Source organism: Sorghum bicolor, chromosome 1 (genome assembly GCF_000003195.3).
Source record: "Sorghum bicolor cultivar BTx623 chromosome 1, Sorghum_bicolor_NCBIv3, whole genome shotgun sequence".
In the NCBI taxonomy this organism is placed as follows: domain Eukaryota; kingdom Viridiplantae; phylum Streptophyta; class Magnoliopsida; order Poales; family Poaceae; genus Sorghum; species Sorghum bicolor.
The window spans coordinates 59,418,229-59,441,615 of NC_012870.2; the positions used below are offsets into that span (position 1 = coordinate 59,418,229).

At 42.6% G+C, this 23,387-nt stretch overlaps 4 protein-coding genes across 4 annotated transcripts; all 4 read right to left on the bottom strand.

Moving 5' to 3' along the window:
• On the bottom strand, positions 497-9,079 carry LOC8062845. Its single transcript, XM_002467506.2, has 14 exons — positions 8,320-9,079; positions 7,871-7,957; positions 7,577-7,677; positions 7,425-7,475; positions 6,998-7,175; positions 6,602-6,916; positions 5,776-5,979; positions 5,213-5,698; positions 4,882-5,091; positions 4,282-4,470; positions 1,971-2,122; positions 1,586-1,738; positions 1,411-1,492; positions 497-1,320 (listed from the first exon to the last, which is right to left on the bottom strand). Exons 1-14 carry the CDS (start codon positions 8,728-8,730, stop codon positions 931-933), a joined length of 3,009 nt encoding a protein of 1,002 aa, XP_002467551.2. The 5' UTR covers positions 8,731-9,079; the 3' UTR covers positions 497-930.
• Positions 9,330-12,828, bottom strand: LOC110431990 (zinc finger BED domain-containing protein RICESLEEPER 2-like). Its single transcript, XM_021451895.1, has 5 exons — positions 12,620-12,828; positions 11,912-12,060; positions 11,560-11,812; positions 9,614-11,440; positions 9,330-9,511 (listed from the first exon to the last, which is right to left on the bottom strand). The coding sequence occupies exons 1-5, from the start codon at positions 12,798-12,800 to the stop codon at positions 9,447-9,449; spliced, it is 2,475 nt and encodes an 824-aa protein (XP_021307570.1). The 5' UTR covers positions 12,801-12,828; the 3' UTR covers positions 9,330-9,446.
• Positions 14,342-16,928, bottom strand: LOC8058780 (serine--tRNA ligase, cytoplasmic). The gene is made up of 6 exons (XM_002467508.2): positions 16,223-16,928; positions 15,624-15,727; positions 15,361-15,544; positions 15,091-15,267; positions 14,746-14,988; positions 14,342-14,660 (listed from the first exon to the last, which is right to left on the bottom strand). The coding sequence occupies exons 1-6, from the start codon at positions 16,301-16,303 to the stop codon at positions 14,646-14,648; spliced, it is 804 nt and encodes a 267-aa protein (XP_002467553.2). The 5' UTR covers positions 16,304-16,928; the 3' UTR covers positions 14,342-14,645.
• On the bottom strand, positions 18,097-19,165 carry LOC8058781. The gene is made up of 2 exons (XM_002467509.2): positions 18,896-19,165; positions 18,097-18,733 (listed from the first exon to the last, which is right to left on the bottom strand). The coding sequence occupies exons 1-2, from the start codon at positions 19,074-19,076 to the stop codon at positions 18,408-18,410; spliced, it is 507 nt and encodes a 168-aa protein (XP_002467554.1). The 5' UTR covers positions 19,077-19,165; the 3' UTR covers positions 18,097-18,407.

A 23,387-nucleotide genomic window follows, 5' to 3' on the forward strand; every position in this document is an offset into this window, starting at 1 on the left:
GAAAGTTAAGGGACCTAAAGTAGACTTTTTCCCTTTTTTTTTAATGAAGGCCTTGTTTGGTTCCCAAAAAATTTTGCAAAATTTTTCAGATTCCCCGTCATATCGAATCTTTAGACACATGCATGGAGTATTAAATATAGATGAAAATAAAAACTAATTGCACAGTTTGGTCGAAATTGACGAGACGAATCTTTTAAGCCTAGTTAGTCCATGATTGGATAATTTTTGTCAAATACAAACGAAAGTGCTACAGTGTCGATTTTGCAAAAAATTTTGGAACTAAACAAGGCCTGAGTCGAGGGAGCCAAACCATCACGAGCTTTTTATCCAGGCCTACGAGCCACCCAAATTAAAGACTCCTTTGATAGTACCTCCACTACTCCCCAATTCCGGTATTTCAACTGCCTGCGCGGCTCCGCTCGCCTACGCAAGGCATCGAGAGCAGCAGGAAGGACTTGAAACCACATGACAGCAACAGTAGTGAAGACCCGCGGAGTCAATCAACATGACATCTCATGAAACATGATTATTACTTCCGTGGCGGTGCCTCTTTACATGTACAACGATGGTTAGTATGATCCTACCAAAATTTTGCTCCTCATCCAGCTGCCCTTTCATGGCAGGTGGGGAAGACAAGTAAAGAAAAGAATCAGTTTCAACTATATGGAGAATTATAAGACCTGTCTATATGAACAGGAAAAAGTGGTGCTTCCCCATCCTGACAATATCCTCCAGCTTCACCAATCTCCTTCGAAGAGGGAGATCAAGGAGGCGTAAAAAGAATCCGTATTCACAACAACGGTGCCTTTTTGTGCTCCAACTATTCTTCCATGTAAACATGTTGAACTGCTGCAATCAGAAAACAGAATGCAAGAGCACTGGCACCCAACGTGGTTCGGAAAAATCTTGAATTGTTAGCTTCAGTCATGGTCATTGTCCCAAGGGCTTCTGCTTGTAACCAGACTTCTGCCTTTCAAGTAATTTCACCTTGTTCTTGAGCTTTTTGTCTAGCTTTTTAATATATTTCTCCTCCCTTTCCCGGTCAGCAATGCCAGGCCAGAACACCTGACCAGTTAATGGCCACAGCCATTGATCATTTCCAGGATGCATGCCATCATCAGCTTCTTCTGCCAGATCCTCATCCATGCTCTTCAGAAGGGTGAAATCGAAGAACTTTACCCACATCCTATTTCTTTTATCAAGCAGATGCTGCTCTCTGGTATCCCCAGTGAAAGGGTTAAGGTACACCATCTTCCTTCCACTGTGATAAGCCCAGACATTTACAAGGACTTCAAGGATTCGACAATAGCAGTGCCTTCTCTGAGATAAAATAGGAGTATCAAGTTTAGTTGACATTTGCACCAAAATATATCAACAATTGTCAAAAGAAAAATGAAAAGATATGGTCACCTCAGGTTCTGATGCCCCAAGGAAGCAAGAGGTTGGCTCAGTACTATTCACATTCAAGCTATGAAGGGAATCGACAAATATTCTGCAAAATACAACCCAAACCAATGTTATGAATGAACACATAAGTGACTTGCCTCTTAGAAATAATAAGCAAAAAGTGAGAGATCAGAAGTACCTTGAGAACATGATGAATTTCAAAAATGATGGGGTGGGCATGACCCAGCTATGAAGAGTAGACCAATGATCGCCATCACTGGGCATTGGTGGAAGGGCCATGACATTCTCTGGCAATCCATACATAGTCCTAAATGCATCTTCAAAAAGAGATCTGTGACAAGAAAACACTGTTGAAGATAATGTTCCAAACAATTAAGATGGAATAGTGACCTCGTGCAGTGCACAATATGAGTTACACAAAGTACAGCAAGGAGTTATTGAAAAGGTCCAGACCATGTGTGTGACAGTGGTTGAGTTGTCCTAGTAGCCTGTTTACTAGAAACATAGTTTAAGGAAGAAAACAGAAAAATAAAAAGGAACATGCTGGGGCATTCGAAAAGCACCTGCAATTGCCAGCATTTAGAGAATCACACGTCAACCAAAAGTCAGAAGTTTGGTCCATATCCATTGGTGACCAGTAGTATACGACATCCTCGTTACTTTCTCCAGACGTAATTTCCTCTAAGGTTTTTTCAGCACTTTCAGACAAGGATACCTGATAAGAGGATATGAAGATGACACATATTCATATCATTCTCAACAAAAAACAACCTCATTATTTCAAGGCTCAGCAGATCCAATACACGGAGGAAAATGTAAACATGTTTTGGAAAAAGTCTACATAACCCCCCAAACTATCAAGGGTGGACTACTTCACCTCCCGAACTATAAAACCGGATATTCTACCCCCTGAACTTTCAAAACCGGTCAAATAACCCCCTAGAGTGGTTTTGGATGGTGGTTTTGTCTTTTTCTTTTTTATTTATTTCCGCTAAATCTTTGAAAAATTATAATAAATCATAGAAAAATCATAAAATGTAAATTTTAATTTTGTTAGACTTCTGATGAGTAGATCTACACAGTGAATATATAATATGGTATACTTTAGTATAAATTTTTTGTTGTAGCTTTAAATCTATATTTTTCTATAATTAAATCGAATAATTAATATATGCAGTCCCTATGATCCAATTATGGTGAAATTTTTATGGTGGGCTCATTATTGTATGCTTGAACTATGGTAAAAGTTTCATACCCAGTGAATCACGTATAACTTAGTTATCAATTTATTTAGCTTTATTCTTGTTAAATCTATGCTTTATTTATAACTAAGTTATACATGATCCAATGAGTATGAAATTTTTACCACAGTTCAGGCATACAATAATGAGCCCACCATAAAAATTTTACCACAATTGGACCACAGGAACTGCATATATGAATTATTCAAATTAATTACAGAAAAACATAGATTTAAAGCTACAACAAAAATTTTGTACTAAAGTATACCATATTATATATTCATTGTGTAGATAAACTCATCAGGAGTCCAACAAAATTAAAATTTTCATTTTATGATTTTTTATGATTTTTCAAAGATTTAACAAAAATAAATAAAAAAGAAAAAGACAAAACCACCATTCAAAACCACTCGAGGGGGTTATTTGACCAGTTTTGAAAGTTTAGGGGGTAGAATATCCGGTTTCATAGTTCGGGGAGTGAAGTAGTCCACCCTAGATAGTTTGGGGGGTTATGTAGACTTTCCGACATATATAAGCCAACAGTAGTATCCCATTTTGTATTCTCACTGTTACATCATGTGCTAGCCTAACAGGTCAACATAATTACAGATATATAAATCAATTTTTAGAATTGATAATCCACACCAAGATAAACGGAAATACTGAATGTTTTGAGATTTGAGATGTTCTCAGTTTAGAATGCAGCAATATGCTATAGCACAAAGTAAATTATTACCAAACACATGCAGCAAACAAGAATTATAGTTCAAATTCCGTTTCAAAAGATGTATATCCTAATCTAGTCTCATAAAAACAATTTTGAGCCTGATCATCCAAATTGCCCTTCACACATCAACCATTATATGGTGCAAATAACATCTTATTAGTTTTTAGGGTAGTTTTGCTATATGATCTGGTTTTGTATATATGATTCTGGAGTAGTTGATATGATCAGAAGATTTGCTGACAAGATTTGCTATATGATTCTGGAGTAACTTGGTTGCAGGACGAGTAGTTGATATGATCAGAAGAGCATAGCAGGACTCTAGATGGATTGGTTTGATCTAAACCTGACAAAGATCTAGGAACTGTCAAGAACAGACATCTGGTTTTAATTGTGACACATCTCTCTATTCTCGTCAAGTTCAAAGTCTCCAAAGCAAGGTTCATATAGATCATTTTCTACATCGACATTGTTCAAGAGTTGCACGCTTAGACGGCATCTTCTACTTTGGTTTTTGGATGTAATCCGTCTCTTTTATTTTTCAAGTCTAGTGCATAGTGCCAACTCTCCAAATGCAACGCCATTGCATTCACGTTGCATTTGAGAGGGGGTGTTAAGGTATAATAGTCAAGGGTATTAGTGTAATCTCCTAGTCTAGGGTTTCCCTCCTGTGTCCCTCATGTACTCTATACATAATCCCCATTGGGCCTCAATATTATAATCTAGTTGAGTTTGTAACAATATCAAGTAACGGCTTGGGAAGTCAGTGTGACAGGTTTGAAGTGGGTGACATGTACCATGTCCTTTTTCTCAAAAGAGAAAAACTTTAGTATAAGAAAGCTGGTATGACCAATATGGCCAAAAGTCCAAAACAGGCATAAAGTTCTATGAAAAAGGAAAAACTGGTACCTTTCTTCCAGCAGCCCGCCATGACTGGAAACCTATCCATGGTAACTTATGTACATTATCAACTCTGTTCGCAATGGCAAACATAGCACCAAATTCACAAAGAAGATCTCGATAGTATGGGTTGTCTAGAACTGAAAGCCTGGTAACGGCATCAACATCATCTGATCTCGGTCGCCTTCCAACTTTTGACTTGAGATAATATGCAAAAATAGGCATAAGCTTTGAATGAACATGTGCACCAACATACATTGACTCAGAACTTAACTGCTGCGGAGGATATTCCTATATGTATTAATAAACGGAAAAATGCTACTAACTATCGATCATTCAGTGTATCAGTTCAAACAAAACTCAGGCTGGATCATGGTGATGGCGACAATGAAATATCCATAGAGACACCAGTATATGCTCAACAATGCAGACAGACTGAACTGGGTCGATGCTTCCCCAGTACATAGTGTAATTATCTCAAATTTTATATATAGTGGTAAAGATGATGCAAACTAAGTAACATAATATTATTGAGCACCTCATGGAAAGTGGGAAATGATATGAGCTTCTGGGTAAGACATGCAGTGAAGTAAATTTACCAAGACTTACAAGTGTAACACCACGATACAAAGACCCATGGTGTAAAAATGGCCATGCCCCCTCTCCACTATAGATCTCATATATACACACAGGTTGCCCAGTCCTTTCTAGTTCACCTTCGTCACGTTCATTTCCTTCTGGCTTTAGCCTTTCTGATTTACGAGCGTTTTTGTACACTTCATCCCATGATAACAAAGGTCTTTCCACTCTTTCATCAATCTACATTGCAAAACAGCATACTTGATTTAGTTTGCCAATTTAGAAAACAATTAGTCTCATTGGACAAGATAGGATAGATCATGCCAAAAAAAAAGGGGGGGGGGGGGGGAGGGGGACTTGCCTCCTCCATTTCTCTCCTCTCAATGTCTTCAAAGATTTCAATTTCACTTAAGTCATACCAATCGGACAAACGAGGGTAATCATATGAAGTATCATTGGTATCAGCATAAGTTGTTTGGGTACTTTGAGGGAATTCTCTAAGAATATCAACAGCCTTTGTGCTGATATGGCTTTCATCTTCCAACAAATTATTTTCTAGTACAACTTTCATCTCAAAAGGATCCCACAGCCATGTTCGTTCTTGAACTTTAGAAACAGAAGATGGCAATTTTGCATATGAAGGAAAATGAATAACACTTTCAAGAAGCTTAACATGAGCTTTAATACAATCATGTGCTAACATGTTCTTGGAAAGTAGCTTCCCTTCCAGAGCAACAGAATAGGCAGTATCCAAAAGCTTTTTTTCTCCTAAAATTTGTATGAAAGCTGAAGAAATCGTGCTTGGGTCGGCAGAATCGAAAAGGAAGCCATGGACACCATCACTGACCTGGAACAACACATTGTCAAAAGCAGTGGTAAAGATTTACAGGTGAGTAGCATATTATGAACGATCGAGGGGCATACATATTTTGTTATAACAGTAAGATTTGGTGCAACAACTGGAGTTTCAGAGGACATGGACCGCAATAACAAAGGAGGGAAGCCAGGCTCTTGTCTTAAAGATCCATAGAGAACAACATCCACAAACATTAACAGGTTTCTAATATCATGAGTCATGGAAAATTGCTTTATGGAGACATCAGGTAAACCCATGTGCGAGGTAAGTTCCTGTACAACAGAAAATTAGGATGATATTAGCACGTGACCTTGTAAACAAACAATGAATTACTAAACAGACGTGCAAGTGCCCATTCTAAAATGTTTTTGAAGAAAAGAACAGTAGAGAGAGAGAGGGAGGGAGGACAAGAAAGGTGTTTATATGTGTGTTTACTCCTTGGTACAAGCTTTCTGCATCGTTTGAAGAAAAAAACCATATGAGGTTAGCGCAAAGTACCCAAGTAACTAACTAGAGGATGGATAGTCATTAGAGATAAATAGGTTAGCCAGCTAAAAAGCATGTCCAACTAAAAATACAAGCTTGAAGGCTTAAGAAATCCAAGATCTTGCTTTAGTGAAGTTCACAAATGCGATGCATATAGTTACTTTAAATGCCAAAAAATTGTGAAGTAGAAAAGCAAAAATAAGAAGGTCTGGTCAAGTTCTACCAGTTAATTTTGACTTTAAAAGGATGCTTCCATGGGCACAATATGGTAACAATATTGGCTCAGAAAACCAGCTTAAGCAGATGACAAAAAAACCATCACTGAGGAAGAAATGGTATTTCTTGGAAGTTTCAATAGCAAGGTATTTCTTCCAAAGGTCACTGTCTAATTTGTGGAATATTCATTACCTGGAAAGCAGAGTTGTAGGCATCAGAGCCATTTCCACAGAAAAAAATAAACTGCACTTTCAGTTTTTTAGTTTTTGCTATATCCAAAATTTGTGGAGCTGATGCACGCATGACTGTGACATAATCCCATGGTAAATCATCAAAGAACAAGTAGCTTCCAATGACCAAAATAACGACATCATCTTTTCCAATCCCATGTTGCTTTCTTATAGTTTCTTCAGAATGTGATGAGCCAAATCTTTTAGCAGCCCAGATATCAACTGGAGAACCAGAAATCACCAAAAAGTTTCCAGAATCAAGAGGCGAGTACAAGAACTGAAATCAGATAGCTAAAGGTCAGACACAAATTCAATTTCAGCAATTATTCAACAGTATTGAGTTGAGGATGGTACATACAGGAAGGTAGCTATCTGGAAAAACAACATAAGCGCATGCATTAAAATGAGCCCTCCAATCTTCAATGATATTTGGAATGGAATCATGTAACTCTGCATAATTTCTAAGACGCTGTCCAAGAGTGTCTTCATGTATAAGCCAAACCACTGGTAGAAGCCGGAACGGTTCCTGCATAAGACTGAAGACAATATGAATGTGCTAAGTGCCAAACAAAGAAATGCTACAGAAAAAGGGTAATTCCAAGAATTGAATATTACATGAACAAAATGACAAGTCATTTAATGGAATAAATAATTTCACAAAAACAACATGACTACATCAGCTGTTCCTTTTTTTCTGCCCAATAGGAATTCTAATAGTTTTAGCAAATTGTGTTTTATTACATGCCAACCCTGGAGCATAAGACATGTAGCAGCAGAATGCTCACATTGAAACAACCCTTTTCCCTTCGAGAGAGCTTAATAGCACAGCATTGTACCTGCGAAGTTAGGAACAGAGGATAGAAGTGTAATAGATAAATAAGACATGACATAATAATAGCAGTGAAAACATTCCAATCTTAAAGTATTAGCAACTCACTTTGACCAGTCGACAGATTTCAAAGTCCCAACGTTCACAATATTTACAGGGCAAATATTTTCCCAAATATCACGAGCTTTCCCATCTGTAAACGCTAAAACCTAATCCATAGCAACACCATGAGTGGCATGGGGTATGAAGTATTCTCAACATCGAAAAATCAAGAATGGCCACCAAAGGGCTACATGTTCCAAACAAGTTTCACAAACCCAAGGTCACGACCCAATGGCGTACCCACCAAACTAGAAGACACATTTTGCAATCTGTAGAAAATATTGTTGCATGGAAACTCACCTCAACTTCGTAGCCCAGACTCACAAGACTTTTGGCAACAGTTGCAAGCATCAGAGATTGTGCATCTATGTTCATATTTCCAACTGCCTGAAACAACCGGAGCCAAAGTCAACTCTCCATGAAATGCAGTTTAGCATTAAAAATGAAAAAAAAATGTGTTAGACCAAACTAATAAAGAAACAGAAAAACACGCAAACAATACAATACATGACATGCATATATCTAGGTAAGCATGTCTGTTCCTCCATCTAATCTAATACTACACTCTGACCAGTACAGCATTTCATTAGTAAATCCAAGGCGATCTCTATCAGACCATTAAAAAACTATAGACATCTTCCAATGGTACCGAAATTCACAGCCACTGCAGCGAAATGGTAGGAGGTAGGTGACGAGTGATTCTATCAGGGTTTGGGAAAATGCGCAGGTGTAAGTAGTGGAGCACTCACGAGCGCTACCCTGACGGGCGCGAGGATGGCCCACCGCCGCCGCTCGGATCTCGCGGCCTCGAGCCGGCTCTCGCCGTCGAACGCGCGCAGCACTAGGCTGGAGGACGAGAACCGCATCGCCCCGGCTTGGCCTCCCTCGAGGCGCGACAGCGGCGGCGCCTCCCCGTCCTCCCCCTCCCCCTCCGCCGCGCCGCCGTCGCCGATGGGGAGCAGCTGCCAGACCACTAGCAGGGAGGCGGTGAAGAGCGCCACGAGGAGCGCGAAGAAGAGGTGGCTCGGGCGGCACGGCAGCCCCGGGCGCCGCCGTCTCCGCGCCGCGGCGGCGGTGGCGGAGGAGGAGGAGGAGGACGCGCCCGGGCCCGCGGTGGGGAGATGGTGCGCGGCGTCGGCGTGCGCCCCGCGCCGCCACATTGGAATGCAACCCCACGGCGGCGGCGGCGGCGGCGATCGGGGCGGCGAAGGGTGAGTTGGTCGGGCCTGGCCAGTGAGGGTGAGGAGCTGCTCGTTGGTGCTGACTAGCTGCTGTTACATGGGAGAGTGGGACGCGTCCCGTCCCGATGCGAGCTGCGGGAGTCTCCGAGTCTGTCAGGTCAGGTGGCGCGGGCGAGGAGGGGAGAGGGAGATAGCAGATGGATCTGTTGCGAGGCGAGCCCGAGCAAGAATACCGGAGCTCAAACGATATTGGATACCCGTAGGATACGTAGGCCACGACGTATCTTTCTTTGTTCTATACGAAGACAGAGGGCGCCATGGCTACGGAGCTACTACGCACCTATGGTGTCTTTGCGCCCGAGACGGAAACGAGTAGTGGGGAGATGCCAAACTTGGCTACGCAGCAAAGCGAACTGCTCTTGTCTCCTAGGCTAGTTTCACTGGAAATGTCGCGGGAGATTTATAAGAAATTATTAAATAAAGTGATATATCAGCAAAAAATATAGTTTTATATGAGGATCAGCATTGTTTCCCACGTATTCGGAAACAAACGAAACCGCAACTTTCTTTTCGCCCCATACTCCCATCGACCTGTGACAACTCCACACACACGACACGCTCCTCAAGTAAAACTTTCACTTGAGAAAAACAAGTTCATCTCATAAAGCAAATACATCCGCAAATTTATACCTAAGTTAGATCTCATCATCATCTTCATCTCCCATAATACATCCAGCTATGTCATCATGGGTACTAGGATCTAAAACAATCAAAACAAATTATAGTAGACATGTTACGACACAAAAGTTATTCAACTATATTATAATAAACATGTTAGGACACAAAAGAATATGTAATCTACCTCGAAGCCAGTCTTGAAGACACACAAGTGCTTCTACAGTATCACTAGACAGTCTGCTTCTATACTCATTTATAATCTTTTCTCCACCAGAAAAGGCTGACTCTGATGCCACTGTAGATGCAGGAATGGCCAATATATCTCTTGCCATACGTGCAAGTATCGGATACGTGGCAGAGGACATTTTCCAGTACTGTAGAATGTCAAATTCTATATCTATAGGGACTGTTTCCTCTTCCAAATACTTGTCAAGTTCACTCACTCTTTTTCTCTGAATTAAGTTCTGATGTTGGCCCCAATCTGCCCATGGATTACTTTTGCCAAAATTTGGCTTATCTTCAGCTACTGGCTTTGCATACTCAGGGACCAAGTGACCCCATTGCAAGAAATATTCATCATACAGATTTTTGAATGCCTCTTGTACTTGGGGGAAGTAGGTGGATGATGAATAATCTTCAAAACCTTGCCTAAGACGGAACTTTAGGAAGCCTAACTTAAATCTAGGATCCAAAACAACTGGCAAACAGATTTGCAAAAATGAGAGATCCCAGTATTTTTGGAGTTTCTTCCTCATCTCATGTACCATAATGCGAACCATAACATCTTCGTTTGATAACTCTTCTTCCAGCAACAATTTTATCTCCCAAAGTTGATGGAAATAAATACTTGATGTTGGGTACTTGTAACCTGATAGTTTTTCAGTAGCATCAGAGAATTTCTCCAGAATTTTGCAGAGCTTTTTTGCCATACTCCATTCCTCAATTAGTGGCTGATGTGTATATTGAGTGTCCTCTTGGGTCAACGCTTCAAAAGCTCTCTTATACTCATCAGCACAATTAAGCATGTGGTACGTTGAGTTCCATCGAGTGACAACATCTAGAGGTGGCTTTTTCTTACTAGATATCCCTACCTCTGTAATTATCTTTTCAAATCTTTGTTTACGTGCTTGAGAGCTTTTCACATACTTGACACTATCTCTGATATTTTTTATAGCATCACTCATTTCTTTCAAACCCTCTTGTACTATCAGATTCAAGACATGGGCAGCACACCGGCAATGAAAAAAGTTTCCTTGACTTAGAAGCATACGCTTGGCTACTAGGTTTTCTTTCAAACACTTCACAAAGGAGTCATTATTTGAAGCATTGTCTAATGTGATTGAAAAGACTTTATGTTCTATATTCCACTCATTCAAAGTCTTTAGCATTGCTTTAAAAATGTTAATACCATCATGCGGTGTATCTATGAGGGCAAACTTGATGATTTTTTTGCGGATTATCCAACTATCAGTGATGAAATGGCAAGTGACACATAAATACCCTAATGTCTGCTTGGAGGTCCAGAGGTCTGCAGTTAAAGAAACTCTAGAAGATATTGTGTTCAAAAGACTCTGTAGCTTTTCCTTCCCATACTCATATGTGTTCACACAATTTTCCTTGATTGTGGTTCTAGAAACATGCTGAAACCATGGATTCAAACTAGACACAAAGGATCTAAACTTTGGATACTCAACAAGGCTAAAAGGTAATGAATGCACAACAATCAACTTCACCAATTCTTGTCGGGATATTTCTGGATCAAATTTCCAATCTTCAGGCAAAGGCAGGTTTCCAGAATTCATTTGATCCAACATCTGATTCATTCTAGTTTTACCCTCACAATTACGCATATGTCTAAGGCAAGCACTTGTACCAACATCACGGTTTACCTTGAATAACTTATGGCAGTGTAAGCACTGAGCTTGAGCCACATTTACACCATCATATATTGCCTCAAAATCTTCCCATATCTCTGATGTAAGTTTGCGCCTTTTAATCAGATGTGGAGATCCTAGTGGTCAGCATGAAAAACATATTATTAGATAACACTAACTATAGCAGATGCAACAGTAATAAAAACACTAGTTAGAAGCATAAAAAGCAATACCAAAAGAGTACATCGGCACTTACCATGATTAAGGTTGTTTCTTTTTTTATCCAAAGTAGATGTTGGGGGATGTATCCGGGAGTTTGCTAATGTCGTAGATGGAGACATCAGCCTTGGGGATACCCTTGGGGATGATAGCATCATCCTTATCCCTGTTGATCTTGCTGGAATGAGTGGCGACATTGTTGCTGCTGGTGATTTCAACCGTTTTGCCGGTTGTTCTTTTTGCTGCTTCACTCTAGATTCCTTCTGCTTAGTTGATGATGAGGAAACTTTCTGCATCACATAGAAAAAATATGAACTATAGAACACAAATAACTATTACAGGACTGAAAATCAGAGAACACAAATAGCTATTACATAACACAACAATACCTTTTTTCTCAATGTAGTGGTGTTAGTATTGCCACCAGTTGCTGGTTCTATTGCATCTGCAACTAGCTCGTCGACTTGTGATGAACTGGGAACAGTAGCAGCAAGAGGAGCCTCAAAGCCAAAGCTAAAAAATTTTCCAGAGTAAGGGCCTACAAGAAGAGACACTCATTAGCATTTTGCAAGAAGAGATGCTCATTAGCATTTTGTACTGTACTGTATGAAGATTGTCCAATTTAGAAAATTTTGACTTGTCTAAAATATATTTTTGTCCTTCCATACACTATGTAGAAAATTAATATTAAAAAAAATTGTGCTAATTAGCACTAATCCTAACCTACTGACAAACAAAAAATCTAACACCACAAAAATCTAGGTCCCTTGTCCTGAACAATCATATATCATAAACCGAACTCATCCTGAACTATGAAGAAAGAGAAAATTTCAAGTAGGAAATAAACTATGGAGAATCTTGCTATCGAAATCTCGCATCCATCCATGCCTAGATGTCACGATGACTGGGACAATACACAAGATTCTATGCAATTAACACGGATCCCTGCAGCGTGCAAGGTCCAGATCCTGCAACGCCGGGCAACCTGAGAGAGATCCACGACGCAGAACTTGGGTGCCAGCGTCGGGCGAGCACGCACGTCCGCAGCACGCGGCGTTGTCTGAGGGCAGGATGGAGAGGGGCTGGGCACCGCATACCTGGTGGCTGCTCATTGCCAGGGAAGGGCCCAACGATGCCGGGGTGCAGGGTGGCCGTAGCAGGGGCTGATGGCGGAGTCCTCCGTGGCGATGGCTGCGGCAGTTGAAGAGCCGTCCATGGAGGTTGCGACGGCGGCGGTTGTGTCGCCTGTGGCGGCGGCGGCGGCGGCGCTTGCGTCATCGCGACAGGGGACTCGCTCGCGACTCGCGAGTCTGACGGGTTGGAGCGGCGCCGTTGGGCTTAGTGTGTCCGCTACTGAAACCTGCTTCGCATAGGTGGGCTGCTGTGCGGGCTGATTTTTGCTCGCGGCACGATCTGGCCCAGCAGGCTGATGGCGCGGCCCGCGCCGTTTGCAATCGTAAGTGAAAGCGCCCATGTCCGATGATGACCTCCTCACTTGCGCCACCGCCGATGTCTTCCTTTCCCCTTCCGTGAAGCAGTCGTCAAATCTCAGTGGCCTCCCCTGCTTCCCTTCCCTCCGGCCATCTCTTCGGTCTCCGGATGGATATGGCTCCGGCAGTCCGGCCGCAGCGGAAAGAGTGCGAGGTGCAACAGCAAGTGCCTGCGCCACCACCGCAGAGTTCCTCCAGCGCACTGCCAGCTATGAGCTATGCCCGGTGTCGTGGTCATCGCAAGAGAGATTGATTTGATTCATCTAAACTTCGGTCGAGTCGTAGAGAGACCCTAACAGGACACCCTTTTCGCGGGACCTGATCCAGTCATCTTTCCTTGATTCTTTTGTATTTGTTTATTTTGTTTGGATAAGGATTGAGGATTGAAATTGTGATATTCTTAGTTCTTAGAAAAAAAAACAAGATAGCTATATAGTTCATATGGCACAACTGATCCTAACATTCTGTAAGAAATAAATGTTACAACTAGTCTATAAAATAGTCAAATAAAAATATGCATTGAGAAAGCTTGTTTCAATCACAACCACTAATACTATAGCACCTTAGAAACAGTGAGATGAAACCTTGCGCTGCGATTAGCCTTAGCGGTACATAGAGTGCATTCTTACATTGTAAACTTAACTAAATATATATAATAAAATATTTATAACATTTAATTCTTACAGACTGTTTCTCAGTGCAAGGCACAGGGAGTGAGAATACCCTCTCTGTACCACTAATTAGAAATATAATAAAATAATATTTGTAAATAAGCTTATTAGATGAATTATTTTGATATATTTTTATACTAAACTTATATAAAAATTATGACTTTAGAAATTTAGACTAAAGTAGAATATTATATTTTAGGAATCTAGCACTCCGTGAGCTTGACGTTAACAGGATTAAAAAAAAAGGACCCAAAACTCAACGCATGAGGCATGAACGCACCCCGCCGGAGCAAACGCACACAGCAGCCTAGCGAATCACGTGGTCGGCTGTGGCATGGCTCCAAAAGCGCTGAGGATTACGGATTACCTGCTTTTTCTTCCTGAATCCTGATGGTCCTACACTCTTACAGCTGATAGTGTCTACGGTGATGGCCAGGAAATTCGAGCTTCTTCGTCCCGGCTGCATCATACGGTGGTCCCCTCAGGCGCATGCCTCTCGCAAAGCTGGTTTTTCGGCTGCATCGCTGGTGGACGTAATCTCTAGGAGCCAGTGCTGGACTGTTATTGAATCATCCAGTGTCTAGCGGCATACAAATTATGGGAAAAAGTATAATTCAGACACAGTGTTTGGATGTAAAGAGAACAAGACCAAAGAACGAACGATTGAACTGTATTGATTCCATTGACTGATCGGGCGAACAGTGGCCTTGACGTCCCTTCGAGATGTCTGTTATTTACACGTATGAATAGTAACCGTAGGATTATATACATGGTTAATACTGAGCCTAGTCAGTAGTAGTCACTAATCCGCGCTAAGATGGATCCGTGGGATGTTATCACCACCTTGTGATTGGTTGATATGGTTCTCAACACACAGCACATTGCAGAAGCGCACCCAATAGTCAGTAGTAGAGTAGATATTGACAAGATGCATGAAGGATTCACAGCACTGCTCATCAATCTCAAGTAGCATATCCCTGACAGAAGGGGGTCAACGGTAAGATTATTGATTAAAATGTGGTTTTCTTACGACCAAAAAGTAAAGGCAGAGCCAGACAACACCTTTGATCCACAGACAGACGCCACCTTTGATCCAGACTTCAATTTATCAGCAGCTTGTTTTCCATGCATAGGTTGCTTGAAAGGAAGGAACTCAATTCCTCCCATGTATGGTTGCAGCACTTTGGGCACTTCAACACCACCCTCCTTTTGGTTGTTCTCCAGAATACAGCAGAGCGTCCTCTCGGTGGCAGTCAAAGTTGAATTCAACATATGAACAAATCTATTATTTGACTGCTCATCTTGCTACAGGCATCAGTGGTGAGAAATGGTAGTAACTGGTCAGACAATTTGATCTACACTGAGCAAAAGAAAAAAAAAAGGTAAGGAGTAATGAGATGAAATCACCTTCTGGCCATAGGTGATCCCAAGCCTTCTTGCTTGATAGTCTGTGCAATTTGAACAGGACACTAGTTCTCTGTAGGTGTTTGATGCCGGGAACCAAGCTTCTAAATCATACTTCTTAGAAGCAGCATCATTAAGAGCACCAGAGACTATAGAAACAACCTGGTATGGCAGCCCAATCTGCAAGACAGATATAAAAAGATGTCTTTAAAAGTCAGCAAAGATACTTCAAGTTGTCAATACCGATGCTGTTCACAAAGCAATTATGCCCACCTCCTTGTAGAAATCTTCTGAATTTTTAATCATCTCTTCAAGCATTTCCCAGGAATCATTGCCATTTGGGTTTGTAATACAGAATTGTTCAATCTTTTCAAACTGGTGCACTCTGAAGATGCCAGCTGTGTCCCTTCCATGTGAACCAGCTTCTTTTCGGAAGCAGGTGGAGTAACCAGCATATCTGAATGGGGAAAAACTATTTACTATCAATGTAAAAGTGGACATAAATTAAGGACATACTAACTGAAGGGGTCACCCACCTAATTGGCAATTCATCTGGATGGATCCGATCACCTAGATGATAAGCACACATCGGCTGTTCAGATGTGGCTATAAGATACTTTTCTTCCCCGTCACCTGTTACCTGGCAAATTCTTCCCATGGTCATTTACTTTGTAATAGCATATATTCTTTTTCTCACAGAAACACAACTAAAATATGAATCGCATTCACCAGATAGTCATGAGAAGTGTTCATATACTGATAGTTATCTATCTTTTTTTTTGGAACTACAGGCAACCAATAGACGTGATTCAAAGTAATGATGTTGCAAAATATTGGAACCCAAGCAATATCAAAATTAGATAAATTTTTCCAGCATAAATTTAGAATTTGAAGACTCTGTCAACAGCAAAAAAAGGTCCCATTCAACAGTGCTGGCTGGGCTTGTAGTTGCAGACACTGCTGCAGCCAAAGCACATCAGCAGCTGCAACCAAAAACACACGCGCGCGCGCACACACTCGAACAGGAACATGGCTTTTCCCACAGAAAGAGAAGTGAAAACACAAATCAGGAAACTAAACAGATGCAGCTGTAGCATGACACACATGCAAGTGAGGAATGGATCAGCAGCCTTACTTTGTATAGCTCCTCATCGAATTGGACTAATTGGGCACATTTCCTCATTGTTTCCTTTCTCATGAAAAAGGGAGTTTGCATTGGCTTAAAGCCACGTTTTCGCAGGAAAGTTAGGCCGAAATTTATCAATGCCAGGTTCAGGAGGACGCCTTCATCCTTCAAAAAGTAACCCCTTCCACCGGCCACATCAGCACCTGCAAAAGTTGGGAAGGTAACAGATTTGGCAATGTCAATTGAAACTAAACACAAAGGTTCGCTGTTGGCCTTTTGCTGGTAAAGAACATAGTATTAGAGCAGTGCAGTAATTGTTAGACACAAAGCATGAGCTGCGAGCAGGAGGAGGCATAAACATCATAATGATGCTTTCCACTTGGAGTTCGGCATCGGAACCTTGTTGCTGAGAAATTCTGTACACAGATATTCTAGCGAGACAACGTTGACTCCGGTGAATGGTCTGTGGATGATAAAGTCCTCCCCTGAATATGTTGTTTCTCATATGAGCGTCTGCGAAGCATGATTGCAGCAGACACTCAGGACCGCCAGGACTGCAACAGTGCACCCGAGATTGGGAAATCAAAGGTAATTGTTGTGAATGATATGAAAAAATATTGTAAGGCCCTGTTTAGTTCCCCACTTAAAAAAATTTCATCCATCCCATCGAATCTTTGGACACATGCATGAAACATTAAATGTAGATAAAAAATAAACTAATTACACAGTTTGGTTGAAAATCGCGAGACGAATCTTTTAAGCCTAATTAGTCCATGATTAGCCTTAAGTGCTACAGTAACCCACATGTGCTAATGACAGATTAATTATACTTAATAGATTCGTCTTGCAGTTTCCTGACGAGTTATGTAATTTATTTTTTTTATTAGTTTCTAAAAACCTCTCCCGACATCCTTCCAACATATCCGATGTGACAACCAAAAAATTTCATCTTCAATCTAAACAGTCCCTAACTTAATGTAAAAAGCACATCTACACCACCACAACCACACCAATGGATGCATCCCATCATGGCATCATATATAACAAGAATTAAAATTCAGTATAATGAATTCAATTTGGAGCAGGTTCGCGTCAGCATGGGTATTCATGCTACACATGGGCTCGTAGAGAAAAGCATCGATTGATGTGAAGTGGAGATAGATGTTCAGTATAATGAATTTAATTTGGAGCAGGTCCTGATCATAGATTTGCATCCAGTCCTACAGGATGAAGCGTTGATGTTGGTAGGAAGTCCCTGCATTAACATCGAACATATTTCAGTGCACACATAACAAGCAGTAACGACTAATGGGATAACAAAAGAAAAAGCTGACACTTTTCCAGGCAAGTTCTGTCAACATAAACTATAAAAATATTGTGTAGTTCTTGAAGGTCACAAGACAAATCTTTCAGTGTGCGAAAACATATTGTACAGTTAACAAGTTAGCTGAATTGTAACAAGCAAGGTATATAAGAGTCATGCATATATATCAGAAACTTGTCCTTGCAGGTTGAGCTTGAAATGGCAGTCTCATAATTTATAAATGGAAGAGGAAAAGGAGGCTCTAAATTAGATTCCAGTTTTCAGAAATGAATTATAGGCAAACTACATTGCTTGAGCAGTATATCAATATCCCATAAGTTATCATATCATGAGTGTAAATCTGATAGAGTGGAGCAATCATTCAACGATCTATGTAATATGAGGGCAAGTAGACAACGAGATTTATTTTTCAGAGTACCTCACAAGAACAGACAAAGGTCCTGCCTTGTCATGTAGTTAATTCGTTGGTGCTATTTCTTTCTTTTCTTATGCCAAATCCTTAGCCTCTTTGGCTGAGTTGAACTCCATTCCAACAGCAGGCAAGAAAACAGGTTCACCCTGTCGATTGATGTAGGACTTCATTGCCTGGGTAACAGGATGATGGTTCACAGAGTTTAATAATTAACAAAAATCACGCGTTCGGATCAAAAGTAGCAACGAGCCGACATGCTGATCGTCGTTGCACAAATGAACAAAAGCAGCAATTTCAACGCAGCGATCCACTTTCCAAAGAGACTTACAATAAAAACTCAAGAAAAGAGAGGAAAAAGTAAAAAAAAAAGAAAAAAATGTCTGTGAACGCAAAACGCTCGCACAAATGGGCGACGCCGACGACGGAGCGGCCCCCAGTGCGGCCGGGATCGTCCCTCATCAGTAGCAGGCGTCGTCGTCGTCCTTGGCCTCGACGTCGCACTGCGGTAGGGTGCAGTAGTACGGGCCGACGGCGTAGGTCTCCTTGGTTGGGGAGGCACGCGTGAGGCGAGACGGCACCTGCCCGGTCCTGCCGCGGTTGAAGTCGGTGAATACGGCGCAGGCCGCGTCCCCCGAGGAGGCGAGGCGGACGAGGCACCGTGACGCCTCCACGTTCGCCGTCTTGGGCACCTCGATGTTGAACACGCCCTGCACGTCCGTGTCGTCCGACCCGTGGTACACCACCCGGCTGTTCTTGTCACGGCACGTGATGCTCACCTTGCTGCCTGCACATACACGTCGTGTGGACATGGGTTAGTTTTTTTTTGTTTTAGCTTATCAGCTAAATCTATCAGTATAATAAATTAGCCAAAGGTATTTTCTGTCAGCCAAGAAGAAAGAGGAGAGAGCGAGGGAAGGGGGTGGAATCGGAAGGGTAGGAAACGAACGGGGGATGGGCCTGGCGTTGTAGGCGTAGGCGTTCCAGTTCTTGGTGCAGTCCTGGCACTGCACTTTGCCCGTCACCGTGAACGTCGGCGGGTGGTAGTAGTCCGGCCGCCACGCCTCGGCGCACGCGGCGGCCACCACCACCAGCAGCGCGAGCGCCGGCATGACCCTGATGCGCGCCATTGTACTACCGCTAGCGTACTAGTAGGTGCCAACAACGTACGCTCCGGAAGGCCACAAACAGAGAGACTGGTGGTTGGTGCTCGAGCGGCCGGGCAGGCAAATGCGGCGATGTGGCTTTTTATCGGGAGGGGTTTCTCACTCGCCGCGCGGGCGGGGGCGACGACGTGAGCTCAACCTCAACTCTACGATGGCTTTGGCCAACGACGACGTGCGCGCCAGTACGGACGGGATGTGTCGTGTCGGTAGATATGCTCAGGCGGCCCCCGTCGATCCGTCCGTCCGTCCGTCGTGGAGGCCACCCACGGTCGGCTCCGGGGTCCGGCCGCGCTCAGGCACGCCGCGCGTAGTAGTCGCCAGCACGCGACGCCGAACGGCTCCAACCGACGTGTGGACCGCCAAATTAAGGACGCAGACAGCCGGGGCCCTTAGGGCACTCCCAATGCAAGACTCTATCACAGAGTCCAAGACAATTAATTACATATTATTTATGATATTTTGCTGATGTGGCACCATATTTATTGAAGAAAGAGGTAGAAAAAATAAGACTCTAAGTCTTATTTAGACTCCAAGTCCACATTGTTCGAGATAATAAATAACTTTAGACTCTATGATAGAGTCTGCATTGTGAGTGCCCTTAGGGCACTCTCAATACAAGACTCTATCACAGAGTCCAAGACAATTAATTACATATTATTTATGGTATTTTGCTGATGTGGCAGTATATTTATTGAAGAAAGAGGTAGAAAAAATAATACTCCAAGTCTTATTTAGACTCCAAGTCCACATTGTTCGAGGTAATAAATAACTTTAGACTTCATAATAGAGTCTGCATTGTGAGTGCCCTTAAACCAAAAAGGTCAGAGGCAATCCAGGGGCCACTAGTCAGCTCCCAGCCTCGACAAGTCGAGGGGTCATCGAGGCCTTGTTTACTTCCAAAATTTTTTGTAAAATAGAAATAGTAGCACTTCTGTTTATATTTGATAAATATTGTCCAATTATATACTAATAACTAGGCTCAAAAGATTCGCCTCGTCAATTTCGATCAAACTATGCCATTAATTTTTATTTTCATCTATATTTAATATTCTATACATACGTCTAAAGATTCCATGTAACGAGAAATCTGAAAAAATTTTACAAAATTTTTCGAGTAAACTAAACAAGGCCCGAATACTACGTAACCTGAAGTCAAACCCACCAGCCATCACCACGATTCGGATTCAGAAGAAGCCTTTTTAGCTGCCGGCCGAATTTTTTTTTCTGTAGCATTTTTTGTTTTTATATAAGAATTATTGTCTAAATATAGACTAACTAGATTTAAAAGATTCGTCTTTTAAATTATAGGTAAACTGTATAATTAATTATTATTATTATTATTATTTATATTTAATACTCCATATATATATCGTAAGATTCGATGTAACGAAAAATTTTGAAAAAAATTTAGCTTTTGGAGGAACTAAACAAGGCCGTAGTAGAGAACAATTTATAAGTTATATTTTTTTCTGTAGTATTTTTTTCTTATAATAAATTATCAAATAATATTTTTAGCCAGACAAGTGGACAGGCTCTACTATAGTCGTGTAGTACTCAGTCCGTCCACGAAAGAATCAATTTCTATAATCTGTGTTAGTCAATTTTTTTTAAATTTAACTAACTTTATAAAAAAGAGTAACAACATCTTTAACATAAATGTGCATCATATAAAAATATATTCTATGATAAATCTAATGATACTAATTTAATGTCATAGATTTTAACATTTTTTTCTAAAAATTTGATTAAAGTTTAAAAAGTTTGACTAAAAATAATTCTAGAAATTAACACTTTTGTGGACGGAGGGATTACGGGTCTGTTTGGTTGGGTACCTAACTCCCAACCAGGCTCCAGCAAGTCACCTTCAAGTTGTTTGGTTCCCAGTTTGAAGTCTGAAGCCAGGCTATATGGAGCCACCAACCACCCTCTAGCCACGCTCTAGAAAAACGGAAGGGGTGGTCGTTTTTCTGGAGCCAGGCTTGGCTAAGCACCGGTTGGCGTTCTCCTCACCTCCCATCTGACACGCGGTCCTCATCCGAAGTCACCGACGACGAGTCTGTGTCTGCTCCAACTCCGACGGCCTTCCTCCTTGCGTCAGTCCAATCGTGGCTGAGCTTCCTCTCGCTTCCTCACTTCGACGGCCAGGAGGCCCCGTGTCGTGCAGGTCCCATGTCGTGCGGACCAGTGGAAGAAGGTGAGGGCGTTCTTGGCGACGAGCTCGGGGGGAGGTGTTGGGGTGCCTGGTGAGGGAGAGGAGAACGGCATCGACGTGGCCGTGGGACACCGCGCCCGCACGGAAGGCGGCGGAGAGCGCCTCCCATGTCGCCCGCGGCTGGTGCGCCAGGTAGTGGGAGATGTGTTGAGGACTCGCATGTGTGGCGGCCGTGGACAGCGCTGAAACGGGCGTGCGACCGAGCAGACCGTCGTCGCGCCGCGCGACCACGCGGCCATCGGCGTTCACGGCAGGGATGTGCCCGTAGCCATGGTTGGATCTGTCATGGATGCGAGATCCATCGAGGACGGCATGACGCGCGAGCGCTGCCGGCCACCATGGGAGCTCCACCGCGCCACCATGGAGGTCCACCGCACGAGCATCACCGGCCACCATGGCAGCCCACGTTCTCTAGACTCCCAACAGCCACCGCCATGGCAACAATGGAGGTGCCTGCTGTGCATAGAAGGTGTTTGAGGAGTTGCTTCTATACGGGTAAACTTACCTAAGTTTAGATATGGTGATTCTATCTTAGAAACACAACCAACCAAACAGAAACTCCTCAAAGCCCGTTTCATGTTTGCACACAACCAAACATACATTGGTTGGCTAGTTAGGACCAGGCCTAAGCTGCCCAGACTAAGTTTTCTGGCCAGGCTCCAAGAGACCAACGAACCAAACAGACCCTACGTACCCAACTCTGGGAGGAGGGCGGTCCACAGTCCTTTGGATCACACAACACGCGACATCACAGTCCTTGGATCACACAACACGCGGCATCACAAAGCCTGGCGCGATCCAAATCGGAAAGCAAACATGGCATGATCTGAAGCTCACAACAATGAAACAGCGCTAGTAGCCCACAACGACCACCCGTGCGGCCGTGCACGACACAACAGCCAGGCGAGCAGCCTAGTGCCTGCCTGGAGCCCATAGTTGGCCATGCAGCCCGTGGCCCGACATTTTGGCCCGGCCCGGGCATGGCATGGCCCGAGGCACCGCCACCCTGGCCCGTGGCACGGCTCAGGCACGACGGCCCGATGCTTAATGGCCCAATAAAAAATATAGCTTTTTGATTCTAAAAAAAGAGAAAATGTAGATCTGTTGGCCCATCCATCCATCCTGAGTGGCCTGTTAAAAAATATAGCCTACTAATTCTAAAAAAAGAAGAAAATATATTGTTAGTGGCCTGACACGACCTTAGCCCGGTAGCCCGCCGTGCCTTTGGGCCGACCCGATGGCCCGCGGGCCGTGCCTTGGGCCATACCTTCGGCACGAGGCACGGTGATGGCACGGCCTGACCGGCACGACGGCACGGCGCGGCCCGGGGCAGGCACAGCACGGCACGACACGCCGGCCCGGTACAGCCCGATGGCCATCTATACTGGAGCCTGTTGCAGGGCGCGTCCGCTGTATGCCACCATCGTTGCAAGAAACACAGCATGTAGTGAGGCGGTGTTTAGTGTCCGAAGAAAAAATTTTATGACACTGTAGCACTTTTGCTTATTTGTAGTAATTATTGTTTAACCATAGACTAATTAGGCTAAAAAAATTCTGTCTCGTAAATTCCGACCAAACTGTATAATTAGTTTTTATTTTCATTTATATTTAGCATGCGTCTAAAGATTCAGTGTGACGGAGAATCTTGAAAAATTTTAGATTTTACGGTGAAAGTAAACAAGGCCATAAATAACGAAAGATATATATGTACAGTATAATCCATCGCACCGCAAAGGTGCTAATCCTCTAGGAACCAGAACCAAAGCAAATGTCACATGTTCGATCACCAGCAGAACTTGCGGATTTCTCCCACGTATCCGTATGAGCATGTTAGCTAGTCTTATAAACTATACCTTCTGTGTCAGCCAATAATATTTTTCTCATAATAAATCAACAAACAATATTTTCAGCCATGACTTTTTAGGCTTAAATCTAAACACTCAGAATATTGTGCTGCTAAGATATCAACAAATACACAAAGTAAAAAAGTATTAAAAGCCAAATCCAATCATGTTCAAAAGGGTGGAATTTCACCTGCGGATTTCTCCCACGTATCCGTACAC